The sequence below is a fragment of the Pelodiscus sinensis genome, chromosome 5, assembly GCF_052426305.1.
Source record: "Pelodiscus sinensis isolate ZL-2025 chromosome 5, ASM5242630v1, whole genome shotgun sequence".
In the NCBI taxonomy this organism is placed as follows: Eukaryota; Metazoa; Chordata; order Testudines; family Trionychidae; genus Pelodiscus; species Pelodiscus sinensis.
The window spans coordinates 11,375,840-11,393,353 of NC_143056.1; the positions used below are offsets into that span (position 1 = coordinate 11,375,840).

At 41.9% G+C, this 17,514-nt stretch overlaps 1 protein-coding gene across 11 annotated transcripts in view; it reads left to right on the forward strand.

Annotated features, from left to right (window-relative positions):
* Positions 1–17,514, forward strand: part of ARID4A (AT-rich interaction domain 4A) — a 76,078-nt gene that overhangs the window by 17,820 nt on the left and 40,744 nt on the right. For 7 of the 11 annotated variants that reach the window (XR_012903260.2, XM_089778314.1, XM_089778313.1 and 4 more), the window contains 7 exons: positions 1,596–1,675; positions 1,770–1,864; positions 2,513–2,645; positions 7,851–7,946; positions 10,757–10,836; positions 14,197–14,270; positions 17,020–17,204. Coding sequence is in view for 10 of the 11 variants with exons in the window: in XM_089778314.1 (XP_089634440.1) it covers positions 1,596–1,675; positions 1,770–1,864; positions 2,513–2,645; positions 7,851–7,946; positions 10,757–10,836; positions 14,197–14,270; positions 17,020–17,204 (743 nt within the window). In the remaining variant the exon portion in view is untranslated. The remainder of the gene's footprint in view (positions 1–1,595; positions 1,676–1,769; positions 1,865–2,512; positions 2,646–7,850; positions 7,947–10,756; positions 10,837–14,196; positions 14,271–17,019; positions 17,205–17,514) is intronic. The other 4 variants (XM_089778316.1, XM_089778317.1, XM_025190830.3 and 1 more) reach the window with 1 other exon arrangement.

Below are 17,514 nucleotides of genomic sequence, written 5' to 3' on the forward strand. Positions count from 1 at the left end.
TTACATAGCCTGCTCTTTATTTCTAGTTTTTCAGTTTCTAGTCTTAAATTAGGCCGTTAGAACATGGTGATTTCTTTCTTTTTGGTTAGCACACTAGAATCACATGGGAATAATTTAAATTACAAATTTTGCTTTATATCTTGCTTCTGAATTTCTAGTGATGTAGAATAATGTGAATACAATATATCTAAGATGAACACATATGAAAAGGACGTATGTCCTTTTCATATGTGTTCATTTTTTTTAAAATTGTATCCTTTGGTATATATGGTTGTGACTGTTTTCTTCCATTATTTGATCTGAGGAAGTGGGTCTGGCCCACGAAAGCTCATCATCTAATAAACCATCTTGTTAGTCTTTAAAGTGCTACATAGTCCTGCATTTTGCTTCAGCTACACCAGACTAACACGGCTACATTTCTATTACTATATATCTAAGAGACTTTTCTTGTAAAAGGAATGCCACAGTTACTACACTAATAAAAGAAACCTATCTAGAGTGTATGGTAACTATTGGCTATGAGGTAGACAACCTCTTCTTAATATTGTAAAAACATAATACATATCCTGCAACTGAATCCAGGTCATGAGCTTCTTAGATTAGTGTAAAGTCTCTTGGAAGTCACTTGAACTATGCATTTGCATAGTGGTTTGATCAGATGGTTTGCTTCTTAGGATCAGACTTTCTGAATGTAAATTACTAAAATATATACATTCCACTTCAATCGATAGTCTGTGATTTTACAAATTTTAATTAAAGCGAAGTGTACAGTGACTCTCATAGATATCGAGCTGTTTACAACCTTAAGAGCTATCTTAGAGGTAAAATTCCCTCCTGGAAGAAGTTGTTAATTGAATTTTAATAGGGTTGGACTAACAGGACTGTATGAGATTAGGAATAGCATACATATCTACCAGCGTACCCGAGTACTTGTTTGTAACAGCCTCATTATTTCCTGGCCAGATATTACAAATATAAATTTATTTTTTTCTGACTTGTGAGATTAACAAAATATCAAGTAGGGAGTAGAACAGAGATGGCCAGACTATCACTTCCAGTTCTCCTGTATGTTGCACAGTATTTTATATTGTAGCAAAAACTTCCATATATATTTGTCTGTCCACTAGCAACATTTCCCCGCACATTATACAAGTGGACAGTTGCCTGCTTGAAGTTTCCCATGGTAACAGAAGCAGAATTGGGAGACTGGCTCAGCATAAATCAGAAATAATTGGGTGTTTTAGCCCAGCTGGTGATGTTGGTTGAGAATGATAATTGGCAGCCAGCCAGCCAGTATCTCTGGTCTTTAGAGTGCAGTGTATTGATAAGAGAGATGACAAACCCTGAGATTGTTGCAGCTGACAGCCTGTTCTTTGCAGTGACTCTGAATCCATGTGCTGGAATGTTTGGCTGCTCTCTTGGCCCAGATTTTGACCACTAGACTTCTTCCCACTTGTAACCAAAGAATTTAATTTAAGTCCTTCAGAGACATATTCTACGGGATTATTTAATTTGTGGTTTTTGAATAGCAAACTGGCCATTTAGTTACATTTGCAAATCTTGTGCCACTATCTTTGTTTCCGGTTTCATTCTAGTTTTTGATGATGGAGACGAGAGGACATTGAGACGAACTTCATTGTGCTTGAAGGGGGAGAGACACTTTGCAGAAAGCGAGGTAAGGAAATGTTAACTTTTTTTCAAGCTGGAAAGTAAATGTCTTTACAGGGTGGAAGAATTGCAAGCTGATTTATATTCCCATCTTCTCCTAGACACTTGACCAACTGCCACTAACAAATCCAGAGCACTTTGGAACTCCAGTAATTGGGAAGAAATCCAACAGAGGAAGAAGATCTTCTCTTCCTGTGTGAGTTTTTTATAATTCAGTATGTGCTATTTTGTTACCTTAGTGTCCTTTGCTAATAGTCAAAGGGACTATTCATGTGTGCATAGCAGACAGGATTTTTCTTTAAATGACTAAAAAGAGTAATGTAGGAGAGATAAAAGTCATTATTTTGTCATGTAATATAGTCACAGTATACATTTGAAAAAGGGTAATTTTGTCAGCCAGTAGCTTTAAAATGTAGTCATTTTAAACTTTATGAAAAAAAGTTTGGTTTATAAGTAAACCTAGAATTTTTAACATGCTTAGACATTTAAACTTGGAAAGACTGTACATATGGAAGTGTCAGGTTTGTAAGCTCTTTAGGGCAGGAATGCTCTTTGTTCTGTGTTTGTACAGAACATAGTACAGTGGAATCCTTTTCCATGCTTAGTACTCCTGGGGCTACTGTAATACAAATCATGGTTACTGTGAGCACAGAGGAACTTCAGCAAATCAAACTTCTTTTATTTAATTTATGCTCTTGTATTATTTCAGTTTTTTTCTGGTTCAACTTTTTGCTTTTAAAAGTTAATTTTAGAGACCCTTTACTGCTGCTCTTATGAGTTATATTGCCTCAATTCTTATCTTCAGATTAAGACTGTTTAAAATATTGTATGCATAATCCTCTAGCACTGAAGATGAAAAAGAGGAAGAAAGCAGTGAAGAGGAAGAAGAAGATAAGAGACGTCTTAATGATGAACTGCTTGGCAAAGTTGTGAGTGTAATTTTTTGTTCAGAGAAGACTGACTGGTATCCAGCTTTGGTAAGTAACAGATGATTGCGATATTCCCAGTATAATGTCTTGAGAATATTATATTTTGGGGGATTTATTTGTGTTTTATGGGTAGTAAAAGTGTGTTTTGAGTCTGTGTCCAAGCGCTACTCTTGTGACTTTGCACTATTGCTCCTTCCTCCCTCTATTCTAGAACAGCACTACTTGCAGATATTGCAACTCCTGGAGCAAGACTTGGGGTTAGCTATCAAACTCAGGACTCCCTATCTCATCTCAAAGGATATATTGGCAATGGAAAAAGTTTAGAAAAGGACAACAAATTATTTGGGGTTTGGAATAGGGATGATAAATATTGGTTAAATGAATGGTCGATTAACCTTGTGAGTTCTTATCGGTTACTTGACTATTCTATAATCCCCAGGGTTGGCAGCCAGTGTGCTCTGGCCTCACTCCCAAGGAACACCCTGCGCTGCTGCCTCTGTATCAGAGGCAGCAGAGTGGGGTATCAGGCGGGAGCTGGTCCGCAAGAGGAGCGAGTTTAAAAAAAAAAAAAAAAAGCAACTCCACTCGCTCACCAACTGCCCCGTGCTGCTCCCTCTTATACAATATTCTGAGAAGTGTTAAAACTTGCTCTTCTTCGAGGAGTGTCCTTGTGGGTGCTCCATTGTAGGGGTATGTCTAGACTGCACCCCTCTGCTTGCAGAGGGATGCAGAGTAGGCAGGTCAAAATCGCTAATGAAGCGGGGATTTAAATATCCCGTGCTTCATTAGCATAAAAATGGCCACCACTCTTTTCGGCACGGAGCTTTGTCGGAGAAAAGCGGCAGTCTAGAGGGGGATCTTTCGCTAAAGAAAGCCTTTTCCGATAGATCCTGTATACTTCGTTTTACGAGGCCGAAGGGATCTATCGGAAAAGGATTTCTTTAGCGAAAGATCCCCGTCTAGACTGACGCTTTTCGCCAACAAAGCTCCGTGCCGAAAAACGTGGTGGCCATTTTTATGCTAATGAAGCACGGGATATTTAAATCCCCACTTCATTAGAAATTTCGACCTGCCTAATCTGCATCCCTCTGCTGGCAGAGGGGTGTAGTCTAGACATACCCTAGGTGTCTAGGCACCCCTGTGCTTTATAATCAGAACTTTTTAGCAACAGTATTTCCTACCTGGTGCCGGTGCACATGCACAGCACCACTTACAATGTAGTGAACGTGCCAATGTGCATGCACCATCAACTATCCCTTCCGTTCCTTCTTAGCCACTCCAGACTTGGTTGGAACACAGTTGTGCTCCGTGCTAGAATTTAGTTAGAGTAGTTTTTAGTAGTTGTTCCCAGTAATTTAGAGTTTAGCATTTTAGGTAGTTTATTCACAGTTCTCCTAACTGTAGTGTTAGGAGAGGCATGCCAGGATTTAAAAGGTGCCTCATATGCAGAATGTCTGTACCCATTTCAGATGAGCTTACCCCAGTGCATTAGGTGCCTGGACTAGGACCACTCTCCAAAAAATTGCCATCACTGCAAAAAGCTGTTGGCCAGGTCGTTAAATGTGAGGAAACTCCAGCTGAAGCTCCTCACTATGGGGAAGGTGGAGATACCTGCCTCGGAACCTCTTAACCATACCACTACCCCATACATCTCCAACAACAGTCTGGAGGGAGCTGCACTGAGAGACGAGCCAGCAAAGACAGCACAGAGAAAGCACTCCTCACCATCGGGTGAGAGACCACCAAAGAAAACATCCCCGGAGTACAAGCCCCCTTCACCTAGGGCAAGGGCTTCAGGGGAATTGTACTGGGGAAGTCCGGTATGGATAAACCCCGAGAGGCAGTGTCATCCAAAGATACGCACCCTGCAGTTTCAGTGCCAAAGATGAAGAAGACCACCTCTGTACTGTCGATACCAAAGGCTTCGGTACCGATAAAATCGGTACCCAAAACACCATCACAGATTCTGGCAAAAGGGCAATCGGAACTAGCTATACAGACATCCACCAGATCGATGCAGACTGTACTCCTCGAAGGTTCCCCAGTGCCAATGACATCCAAGGCACATGACGAAGCAGTGTCACAGCAATCACAGCCCTCTGCATGGCCTTCCTTCCTCCTTGACGACTCATCACGCAGCAGGAGTTAGCAGTCGCATCGGTACTGGGCATGCTGCTCTTCAGCACCAATGCTGCCCCATCATGAGCAGGCCCAAGTAGATTGGCCTGCAAGCTCCATACCTCACTTTTCCAGCAACAGTGAGGATGACCAGGAGGTCCCTTTTTCACCATGTCACTTACTCCAAAATCAACCTCACAGTTGCAGCAACAGCTAGTACAGACCCAGATGTGGCAGCCCTTCCAATGGCTCCCTCCCATCACACTCCCACAACCCTGGCAGGCATGGGATCTCTGGAACACCATGAAGGAACAGGTGCTACCATGGGTGATACCAAGACCACAACCAGGGACACCCAACCCACCTTTGCCTGCAGCATCAGAAGTGATGCAGGACGACATTGAAAACATGGCTGAAACCCTAGAGGATTCACTACCTCCATTCCCTATTTTTTCATGATATATGATTGGAGATTGTCTATCTCCTCAAGCTGGAAGGGATCTTGAAAGATCATCAAGTTCAGTCCCCTGCCTTCACAGCAGGACCAAGTACCATCCCTGACAGATTTTTGCCCCAAATCCCTAAATGGCCTCCTCAAGGATTGAACTCACAACTATGGGTTTAGCAGGCCAATGCTCAAGCCACTGAGCTATCCCTTCCCCTTATCCCTGGACAGATCCATTATGCCTCTGCCCCCTACTGTGGGTGATAGTTTAAGTCTTTTAAAGACTTGTACATAAGGGTGGCTGACTCCCTCAACATAAGTCTGGTCGGGGTGCCCGATTCTCAACGCAAACTGGCTGGTATATTACAAGCCTAGCCTTTGGCAAAAATAGCCTTGCCGATCAACAAGGCCATACTCGACCTGGCAAAGATTTTGTGGCAGACTCCAGCTTCCATTCTATCCACCTCGAGAAGGGCAGATGAAAATATTATGTCCCGGCTGACGGGGCTGAGTTCCTGTTTACACATCCCACCCTGAATTCACTGGTCATCGATGCTGCCAACAACAGGGTTAACAGACCCAGTTTAAATCTACCCTGTATGACAAAAACTGGAAAACACTTAGTCTCCTAGGGAGAAAATCTTACTCATCAGCATCCCTCCTTATCAGGATTGCATACTATTCGGCATTATTGGCCAAATACACTTATAACCAGTCCTTTTTTTGTGACGGTACTGCCCAGTACGCACTACCAGCACCTCCAGATGCAGTACTGGCACCTCCAGTCAGAGCTCAACAACTTTTCCCCTGGAGTACTGGCACTTCTTTTTTTGTTTAAAAAAAAAAAAAAAAGACTTCTTATAACCATTTTGAAAAAATGAAACCTTTTATTGAAAAATTAGATGATGAAAGCAAGGTCACATTTAAATTAAACATATAGGAGGGTATCCTTATAGCAAAGATGGTGCTGCAGGCATCCCTTGATATGGCTGACACAGCTTCTAGATCTCTCACCACATCTGTAGTGATGTGTCGCGTCTCCTGGCTGCACCTCTCTGGGTTCCCTAGGGAAGTAAAGAACACAGTTGAGGACTGTCCCTTCGAGGGTCAGAAGTTATTTTTCTCCACCACGGACTCATTCCTGCATTCCCTTAAAGACTCAAGGGCCACTTCAAAAACACTGGGGATGTACATCCCTCAACCAAAGAAGAAAATCACATGTACACACCCTGTGGCAGAGCGACATCCTCCTCCTATCCAACTGAGGGGGGTTGTGATTTAAGATGATATCAGAGGCAGCAAAATGCTGGCAGCCTCAAGACCAATAGGCAACACCTCAGTCCTCCAAAGGCAAAGAAACTTTTTGAATTGTTGGTCGAGGGTTTGACGTTGTTCAACCAGTACAAATTCAGTCTGCAACCATTCTACTATGCGCATGGTCCAATATAACAACCAACAATTGAGCTCTAGAGGGCATAGCAGAAGGTCTAGCAATACCATTCCTCCCATTTTTCCCAGTCCAACTCCCTTCCCCATCCCTCTTCAGGGACGTCTCTTGCGAGTCCCTGTTACAACAGGAGATAAACTGTTACAGCTGGGGGCAATAGAGAGCGTCCCAGCAAATCCCAGGGAAAAGTGGTTGTACTCCAGATATTTTCTCACACCAAAAAAGTCTGGGGGATGAAGACCCATCCTGGACCTCTGCAGACCGAACAAATACCTAAAAAAACAAGGATTCACCATGGTAATGCTGGCAAAGATAATTCCTGTGTTGGGAAGAGGAAACTGGATGTCGTCCCTTGACCTGCAGGACGCATACTTTCACATAGCAATACGACCATCTCTCAGAAAGTTCCTCAGGTTCACGCTAAAGGTTCAGCATTATCAGTATACCGAGTCTTACCATTTGGCCTGTCAGCAGCACCCAGAGTCTTTTACAAGGTTCTGGCAGTAGCAGCGGCCCATCTAAGAAAATCAGGCTTTGTAATCTTCCCTTACTTGGACAATTGCCTGATAGTAGCTTCAACGGACCATCAGGCCAAGCAGTTCACTGAAGACACAATCAGACTCTTTGCAAAGCTGAGGCTCCAAGTAAACATGCAAAAATCAAATCTCTCACCATCTCAAGAGCTGGAGTTCATAGGCGCCACACTGGACTGCATACACGCACAGGCTCGGCTACCTCTGCCAAGATTCCATGTCCTAGCTTCACCAGCAAAAACAATCCTAAACAGCCTCACTGTATCCGCCAGGCAATGCCTGCAATTACTCGGCTACATGTCAGCAATGACATATGTAGTCCTTCACACAAGGTTACACATGCGAACTCTCCAAGTGTGGCTACACACATGCTTCTGCCCTCACAGCACCCATTACAGAGGATGCTCAGCCCTACAAACAAGGTCAAGGAATCCCTCACGTGGTGGCTACACAACAGCAATCTCTGCTTGGGGGTTCCTTTCCATCAGCCAACCCTATCTAGTCACATAAAGAATGGGAGAGACACCCCCAAGCCCTGCATAACAGTCTTTGGGGCTTTGCGGAAATAGACTTATTCGCCACATCACTCAGCACCAAGTGCCCCAGGTTTTATTCCAGGGCGGATCTGGGCAAAGACTCCATGGGGGATGCCATGTTGAGCAACTGGTCTTTCAACCTATTATATGCCTTTCTGTCTCTTCCCTCCTCAGAAAAGTCCTACACAAGATAAAACACGACAGGGCCATGGTGATCATGATAGCACCCGTGTGGCCCAGACAGACCTGGTTCCCTTACCTGTCACAAAGGTGAGTTGCTCTTCCATGATGGCCGGACATAGTATATCAGGACCAGGGATGAGCTCTCTATCCAGAAGCGCGCACACTTCATCTCATGGCATGGCTTCTTCAGGGTCAATAACACAGCCACTCACCTGCTCGTAGGAAGTACAAAGGATAATCTTTAAGTTTTGCAAACAGAGCACAAGAAAGACTTACCTTTACGAATAGTGACACTTCTCCGAGTGGGCCAACCATAGAGCACTTTAGCCTCAGTCAACTCAGCTGGCAATGGTCCTGGAATATCTTATTGCACTGAAAACACAAATATCCATTAAAGTTCACTTGACGGCTCTATCAAGTGAACATGACATGGTGGACGACCAAACTTTTTTCTCTCATCTGACCACCAAGAAATTCCTGAAAGATCTTAATAAAGCCTTCCCTCCAATAAAACCGGTGGTCCCGTCTTGGCATCTCAACCTAATCCTACATGCGTTGACGTGTCCTCCATTTGAACTCAAGGCAACATGTTCCCTGGCACACCTTTCCATGAAGGTGGCATTCTTGATAGCAATCACAACAACCAGAAGGGTCAGTGGGCTAGACGCCCTTATGGCTGATCCACCATTTACGATATTCCACAAAGATAAAGTCGTACTAAGACCACATCCAATGTTCTGTCCAAAAGTGGTATCATGTTTTTACCTCAATTAACCTGTATACTTACCAGTGTTTCACCAGAAGCCTCTCCCAGATGCCAGCACAGCAAGACTCCACTCCTTGGACATTAGGTGTTGTATTGCCTCTTACCTAGATAGAACAAAACAAATTAGGCAATCTTTACAGACTGTTTGTTTCAATAGCAGACCATTCTAATGCAGTTTCCAAACAAAAACTGTCCAAATGGATGACAACTGCATCCGAGAGTGCTATGATATTAATAAATTGGCTCTCTGTACTTACCTTCGGGCACATTCCACTAGAGTGATGGCCACATCTATGGCCTTCCTACACAATGTGCCTATCAGGGATATTTGCAGGGCTATAACATGGGCTTCCACACATACTTTTACAAAACATCATGTGATAGATACTTACCGTTCACAATGCATCACATTGGAACAGCAGTCCTCTCGGCAGTCTGCCGATGAGGTCCGAAGTCCCTCCTTCCAAAAATCTCAGACTACTGCTCCAGTCACCTACAGTGGAGTGCCCACAAGGACACACCTTGAAGAAGAAAAGAGAGATTACTCACCTTGTGCTGTAACTGGTGTTCTTCAAGATGGGTGTCCCTGTGGATACTCCACGACCCGCCCTCCTCCCCTCTGCTTTGGAGCTTTAACATTTCTCTGAGGTAGAGATGGAATTGGGGATGGTTGATGGCACGTCTGCATCAGCACATTATCTGCATTGCAAGCAAGTCAACACATGCGCACCAGCACCCGGGGGAATGCTCCTGATAAAAAATTCTGATTATAAGTGCATGGGGGTCTGGACACCTGCAGTGGCGCACCCATCTCAAAGAACACCAGTTGACACACAAGGTGAGTAACCTCTCTTTTTCAAGCTTATGGTTGTGACTTCTGTAAAAACCTATACTTCACAAAAATATAACTTTTTAAAATATTGATCTTTCAACAAAATCAAATCTATTTGAACTACTTACCTTATAGTAATTTAAAACTAAATTTCTAATCCTTTTTATTTGTTCAGAGTTCATAAACACCAGATAAAATGCACGTGTGCATTGCACATTATTTTTGTTAAAATTTGAACAAATTAAACTTTGCTCAGTGACATGAATAATAGGGCTTGGCTACCAGGGTTTTCATTTGTAAATTGACTTGGAATAGTTCTGGTTACAAATAAAACACGAGAGAAATCTAAAATAATCCTAGTGTTTTATTGCTCTTTTATTTTTAATTTAAAAATGAAGATGTTTCACAGGACTAAAAAAAATTGCTGATATGCATCAAAGGAAGTTTTAGTAATACATTTTTATAGTTGCTGACTGACCAATTTAAGTATATGCATGTTGTTGCCTTACATCAAGAACACCACACATTATTATAAATCACTTTCATTTGAGTGTTCAATTGGGACATTTTATACACTGACTCAAGTGTTACCTTGTTAGATTTACTGTAGGTAAATTAATCTGCATATACCTGGCTACTTGGTGCTCCTTTTCAGGAACTAACTAGAAAGAGATCACCCGTCACAATAGGTTAACTGAATTTTAACACTACAATTTTTGGATGCAACTAGGAAGAAAAATTAATTGTGTACACATTTTTTTTCCTGCTGCAAATCAGTATTGGTATATTGAACCATAATAAGTAGATATTGACAGTTTCTATGGTGCAGGTCAAGATTTATTAAAAGCCTGTCAGTATGTATTATGTTAAATTTAGATTAAACTGGCTAATCGAATAGTCGATACAATTTGCATCGATTAGTCAATAAGTGCAGCTCCGCCTTTGAAATGTAGCAACAGCCCGAGGGCTGAAAAATTAATGCCATTTTTTAGAATAGCTTTTCAGAGTGTATCTAGGGAACAAATGATCAAAACTTGCTGGGTTGTCACATGAATGTTTATGATGTTGGATGTAGTGCTAGTCTGACAGCTTCTTCATGTCGGTCAAGTATTTATAAAGATGTTTGTCCATTAACAGACTTTACAGTGTCAATAGACGTATACAAAAACCTAACTGCTGCTGGTTTTTTTTCTGAAATTGGAAATATCAATAAACAAAAGTAGAAAACATTTACAGTCTTACTTTTTAGCAAGAAGAATAGTAACTCTTGAAAGCAGTGTATTTTATTTGAAACTTCAGGTAATATCTCCCAGCTGTAATGATGACATCACGGTGAAAAAGGACCAGTGTTTAGTTCGATCTTTTGCAGATTCCAAATTGTGAGTAATAGGATGCTCTTAATAATAGTGTTGTATTGAAAAATGTTTAGAATTTGTGGGAAAAATGTCTTTATGTGGATATTATACAATTATACATTAAGAAGTTTTGTATAGAAAGATAAGTCCAGGATTCTATTTAGTTGAAATTTATAACCAATGAGTCATTATTTTCTTGCAATTTATAATGAAAAAAGAGCAAGCAACTTATAACCCTCCTTCTCCCAAAAAATCAACAGAATTTTATAACTGTTCCATGTTTAGGAGATGCAATTGAGTTAACATTTGGTGGAGGACGTTGAGGGGCATACCATATTATTAAGTATTCTTAGATAATAAAAATAATTGTTTAAAACAAAATGTATTTCTTTTGTTAGTCAAGCCTTTTATTTCTTTCCCTTCCCTCCCCCCTCACTTTGTAGTCTATATACAGTTTCCAATTAATTTCTCCATTGGGGTTTTTCATATATTAGCATGGGCCTTCATATCTATGTTGCAATATTGGGTTTGAATGTTTGGTGGGAGGTATGTTTGTAAATTTTTCACTGTATTTAAAAAAACAAAAAATAATTTTAGAGGCCTTAAGTTTTTATAAAAACTTGTGTATTATGTAACTTGGGTCCTGATGTTCCTCACTTAAGGTCTGCCAATCTGGTACATTTTTTAGCATGTTTGTTGAAACAATGTTTTACCAGCTGTTCTTTGTAGCAATTTGTAGCCTTTAACTTACAAACTCTGTACTTATAAGCATAGGTGAATTGAAAGTATCTATTGGTTACAAACTGCTACTGAAGGAGCATGTGAGCTTCTAATATAATCGGATCAGAGAGAAAGGTCCAGTTACTCCAGGGAATCTTAAAAAATAAGAGCAGGACCTTATTAAACAATAAATATATTCAAAACAATAATATTTTAACTATTTCCTGCTATTTTTTCTTATTCAATCTAGTAACTGCTTCTTATAGTGCATGAATGTCAACATTATGTCACAAGGAGGAAGGAGAAAATTTGTTCCTCTTGGTTTCTGAGGACAGGACAAGGAGTAATGGGCTTAAAGTGCGGCAAGGGAGGTTTAGATTGGACATTAGGAAAAAATTCCTAACTGTCAGGGTGGTCAAATATTGGAATAAATTGCCAAGGGAGGTGGTGGAATCTCCCTCTCTGGAGATATTTAAGAACAGGTTAGATAGACTTCTGTCAGGGATGGTGTAGACAGAGCTTGGGGGCGTGGGGCTGGACTCGATGACCTCTCGAGGTCCCTTCCAGTCCTATGATTCTATGATTATATTCCTACAAAACATGCCTGTTTTTAAAAATTAATTAACTATTGTAATAGCAGAAATAGTTCTTAACAGGGTGTGAATGAGTAGGCTATTAATGTACTGTTCTTTTTGGCCGTATGATGTGGCCAACACATGCACCAATAGCCTACTAAAGCATTCTATTGTGAACGAGCAATATAAATAATATAGAATGTCTTATTACCAAAACATACTGATCCATTTTTTCTATTTACTTTCTCTTAAAAAGGACTATCTTCCCTCCTACCACTGCATAAATTAAATTATGGCTTTAACTTTACACTGTGGTAATCACCAAATCCTTGCACTCTTGGGATTTTGCTACAGTTTTTGTTAGTGAACTGAAACAAGAAATATATTAGAATAACTCACATGAAATGCTGTAATTATAGGTTGGCCTGCATTCCTATTATAGCAACCAAATTTAACTCAGAATGTGGAATATATCTTGTTTCAGACTTAAAAGCATCTATATGTGTTAGCATGAGAGTACTTTCCTTTAAAAAAAGGAGAGACTTGGATAATATAATAACACACAAACTTGCATTTAGTTCACACATCTTGTTCTGTGTTGGGAAAAATAGTTTAAAAATGGAGCACGTGTTTACTTATGAATATATAGGTGTTCTTGTAAACAGTCATTGATTTGGGATGTACAGTAAACTTCTGATAATCTGGCACCGTTAGGACCCAGGGGGTGCCGGATTATCAAATATGCCAGACTATCGGAAGGGGGGGGCTGTGAGGGGTTTGGGGTGGGCTGTGGGGGATGCCACCCCAGACCCCTCATATCCCCCTCCCTCCCCTTCTGATAGTCCAGCTCTTCCCCAGGCGTCCCCAAGTCAGCTGCCGCTGGTCAGTTTCAGCAGCGGCTGAATCGGGGATGCCTGGGGCAGAGCAGCTGGAGTGCTGCCGGGTTGGTCCAGTAGCGCCGCCCCTCGTCAGCATCCCCAAGTCAGCCGCTGCTGAAACTGATCAGCGGCATCCCCAAAAGCAGCTGGGGTGCTGCCGGGTTGGTCCTGTAGCCCCGAGGGGCAGTGCTACGGGACCAACCTGGCAGCACCCCAGCTGCTCTGCCCCCGGCTTCCCCAATTCAGCTGCTGGTCAGTTTCAGCAGCGGCTGAATTGGGGAAGCCGGGTGCAGAGCATCTCCAATTGTCCAGCAGCCGGAGCACTTCCGGGTTCCTGATGGTGCCGGACCATCAGGAGTGCCGGAGCATTGGATACCGGACCAATGGAGTTTTACTGTATTACTTTATACATGCAGAGTTTCCTTTCTAACAAGTAACTTCCCTCTTCTTTTACCCCATTGGTTTTCTGCTGGTTACCTATTATCAAATCAAGGATTCATTACCATTGATCTAGCTAGAAGGACTATTTTTATATTGGGTTTTCTGTAAACTTGATCAGATCTCTGTAGCATGCCCTAAAATTTGTATTTAAAAAAGTAAAGGTGCAACTTTTCCCTTATTACATTATGAAATATAATAAAAGGTTACATTATAACCTGCATTAATTCCATCAAATGAGGTCTGCTCTAAGTCCTTTTCATCCAAAATGCTCAGTTCAGTGCCATACCCTCTTTTATACCACTTGCTAATGTGTCTTCTTTTGACATCCCACCTCTTGTTAACATGACATCTAACTAAAATGGACAAAAGCAATGAAATGTAGAGATAAAACTGTGTTTCTACTGTATGTTGGCGCTACAGACATTCACTTATTGCATGATTGAGAATAATGGCAAAATATCTTGGTGGAGTTTTATTTTGCTTGATAGCATGATGTGGATTTAAAAAAAATTAAAAATATTTTAAATATTTTTAGCTTTAAAAAAAGAATGGGCACTTTTATTATTTTGGAAATGAGGACTGGCAGTTTGTTTTTAGCTAGTATAAATTGTGTTAGTGCATATATCAGCTGATGGTTTATATATAATTCTAAAGGACCTTATTTTTGAAAGTGAATAAAGGGTCTTGAATTTTGAGAAGTCACTTTTTTCATAAATGGAGCACTAGATTTATTCCTATTTTATTTTATTAAATACTTTCCTCTCTTCCAGTTATTCAATAGCAAGAAAGGACATCAAAGAACTAGATGAAAACCTATCAAAATATGATCTGCCTGCTAAAAAAGGTATATTAGAAGAAGTCTTCTCTGGTTTGAAAAACAAATCAGCGTGCAATACAATATTGAACCTTTTGTTGGTATGTGACCAGACTAATCTGTGATCAGTTTACCATTGGAGGGTTACAGTCGACACCAATAATACTGCTGTATAATATAGTAGTGTTACTTAGCATTTTAGCAGCTCTTCGCTAAGAAGCAACAAAAGCTATTGCTCTATACTTAAAATGGCGACCAAACTTCCAAGATGGTGAATGGAGGGAGGAGTAGGAGAAAGAGTTCCCTATCTAAAATCCACACAAATTGTATTGGCCTCCAAATTCGCAGGATATGTCTGAACTTGAGGTAGAACTATTCTACTAAATTTGCACTGTCTTTATGCAAGGAATTCCTGAATGATGGCACTCTAGAAATAGAGCTGATCACTAAAATTCAAAATGTTTCCTTTTGTTGTTGCTGCTGCTTGTTTTTTCCCCTTATCGAGACTTCTTAATGGAAAAAGATAATTTTACTTACAAAGTAGGGGGCTACGCTCGCCAGCCTCTCTATCTGAAAGGGTAGGCAACCCCAGCTCTCCTTCCAGCTACCGGGGAGGGCTGGGCCACGGTCACTCTGGCCCCAGTCGTTTCTCCCTCCCACCCCAGGCCACACCAGCCCCAGCCCTTTTCTCCAAGCCGTGGCCTAACCTTAATCCCCTGCTTCCAAGCTGAAGTTGTGCCAGGTCCAGCTCTGCCCCTGGCATTTGGGAAAGGCTGGGCCAAGGCCGTGGCATGCTGGGCCTGACTGTCCCTCCTCCTCCCCCACCTCCTCTCCCACCCCTCCCCCGGCCGCCAGGCTGAGGCCATGCCGGGTCCGGCTCTGCCCTTGGCCACCACACGCAGCCACAGCTCTTCACGTGAGCCCTGGGGAGGGCCTTACTGAGGGTGGGTGCATGCATGCATACATACATACATACAGAAAGAGAGACAGACACACACCCGTGAAAGGGTGTGACTTGCATGTCACAGGTGGGTTTGTCCGCAAGGAGTCTTATGCAAACCACAGAGGATCCATCAGTTACAGAAGTAAGAGATGTAATAGGTCTTCTACAGCATCACTGAGCTGGTCATTGGTATTCCTGCCTGTCTACTTTAGGTATTTGTATGGCTCCCACTACAATAATATCTGAGTACTGTAGTATCTGATACAATAGTATCACAATCTTTAATGTATTTATCCTTGTAAACGCCTTTATTTTTACTGTCAGGGAACTAAGACACAGAGAGATTAAGTGACATGCCCAGGATTACACGTGAAGTCTGCGGTGGAGTTGGAAGCAAGTTGGCACTTCCTGCCAAATTCCTAGGTCTCATAGGTGCTCACAAAAATTAAGTCCAGAAAGACTTACTGGGCCACTGATGTGGGTTACCAGATGAAATCCTCCTCCCAAAGATCTGCAGGAGGCTGGCTGCATTAGGAAAGCATTAGTGAGTGTGGAGAAGGCATATGTTAGTGAGTCTCAGGAAGTCTGGAGGGCATGGGTGAATCTCCACTTCAGTACGTTCTCAAAGCCTCCTTGGGAGGGGGGGAAGGAATATGTATAAATCAAACCCTAAAATGATAGCATGGATATCTATCAGCGGGTGTAGATATGCATTGCTTTAATAACTTGAAGAGTTTGAAACAAAAAATCTAAATACTAGAAACCAAATGAGAAATACAGCCTCTCTCCAAGTTACGGACCAAACACTTGGCCGTAACTTGATCTGTTCGTAACTCGGACCCCATTGAGTTACACGCGACCGCGCTGTTCGTAAGCGTGGGTCGCGTTCGTAACTCGGGGACTGCCTTTACAACCGCTCCATGGGAGCTTTGGTCGAAAGTGCGAACGGTCGTAAGTCGACCGTTCGCAACTCGGGGAGCGGCTGTACAATCATATTGCCTTAACTCAACCCCTTAAGGATGCTCTGAGGGGAATAAGGAAACTTCTACTTTATTATCACTAAGGATGTGATTCAGTGATGCAAGTCATGGAATCCATGGCTTTCAAAGACCTTCATGATTTCAGCAAGCACCAGATGAGAGCTGCAAGAATCCCTCTTGCCCATGAAAGTAGAGGTTGGTAGGAGTTCCCTGCAGCTTACCACCTCTGCTGGCAGCAAGAAGGGAGTTCTCTGCTGCTCCCATCTTCTCTAAGTGGGAGAAGACACCCCCAGAGCTCCCATTTGATATATGCTGCAGGAGAGACCCTGGAGCTCCCAGCCATTGTGGGTGGCAGGGGGAACCACTAGAGCTGTTCACCTCCATGGGTGGCAGGAAGGACTCTGGAGCTTTGAGTTCCCACACGTGGTGCGGGGGCGGGGGGGGAAGGGGGGGGTTGGATCTCTCAACCCAATCTCACAGCTGTCCTGGTTCCCCTTCTGTCATGGATATGTGGCAATAATGAAAAATTGTCAAAACAGTACCTAAATTAACTCTAAATGATGGATTTTCAATATTGAGATTTATAATCTAGCATTCCTGAAAGCTAAAATGTGCTCATACTATGAAGACGTGCTTGCAACCGTAACTTCATCCTAAGTTTTTGTGTGGGGGTTAAATGAGCGTTTAAAATGAAGCATGAACTTTTCACAACCTATTAACATTCAAAATCGAATTGTTCTCCTCCCCTCTTCATTATCATTTGAAAAAAGAAGAAAAATTAAGAATATTTTGTAATTTACATATGTTTGAATCTTAGTAACTTGAATCAGTGAATACGGGGCATTTTCCTCTGTAGGGTTAAAGGAAGCAAGCATTTTCTTAAACACAAAAGCTGTTCCTGATAACTGGAAAATGGACATGAGTGAAATCTTGGAGTCCTCCAGCAGCGATGAGGAAGATGGAGCTGCTGCAGAAAGTGATGATGAAGAAGAAGAGGAAGAAGAAGACGACAAAGTGGAAGAAAAAGAGGAAGAAGTAGTGGTAAGTCTATTTTTATATTAGAAACAATTATACAATTAGAACATAAGAATGGCCTTACTGGGTCAGACCAAAGATCCATGTAGTCCAGTCTGCAGACAATGGTCAATGCCAAATGCCCCAGAGGGAGTGAACACAACAGGTAATCATCATGTGATTCCTCTCCTGTCATCCATTTCCAGACAAACGGAGGTAAGGAAACCATTCCTACCCCTCCTGGCTAATAGCCATGGATGGACCTAACCTCCATGAATTTATCTAGTTCTTTTTTGAGCGCTATTAACGCCTCAGTCTTCACAACATCCTTTGACAG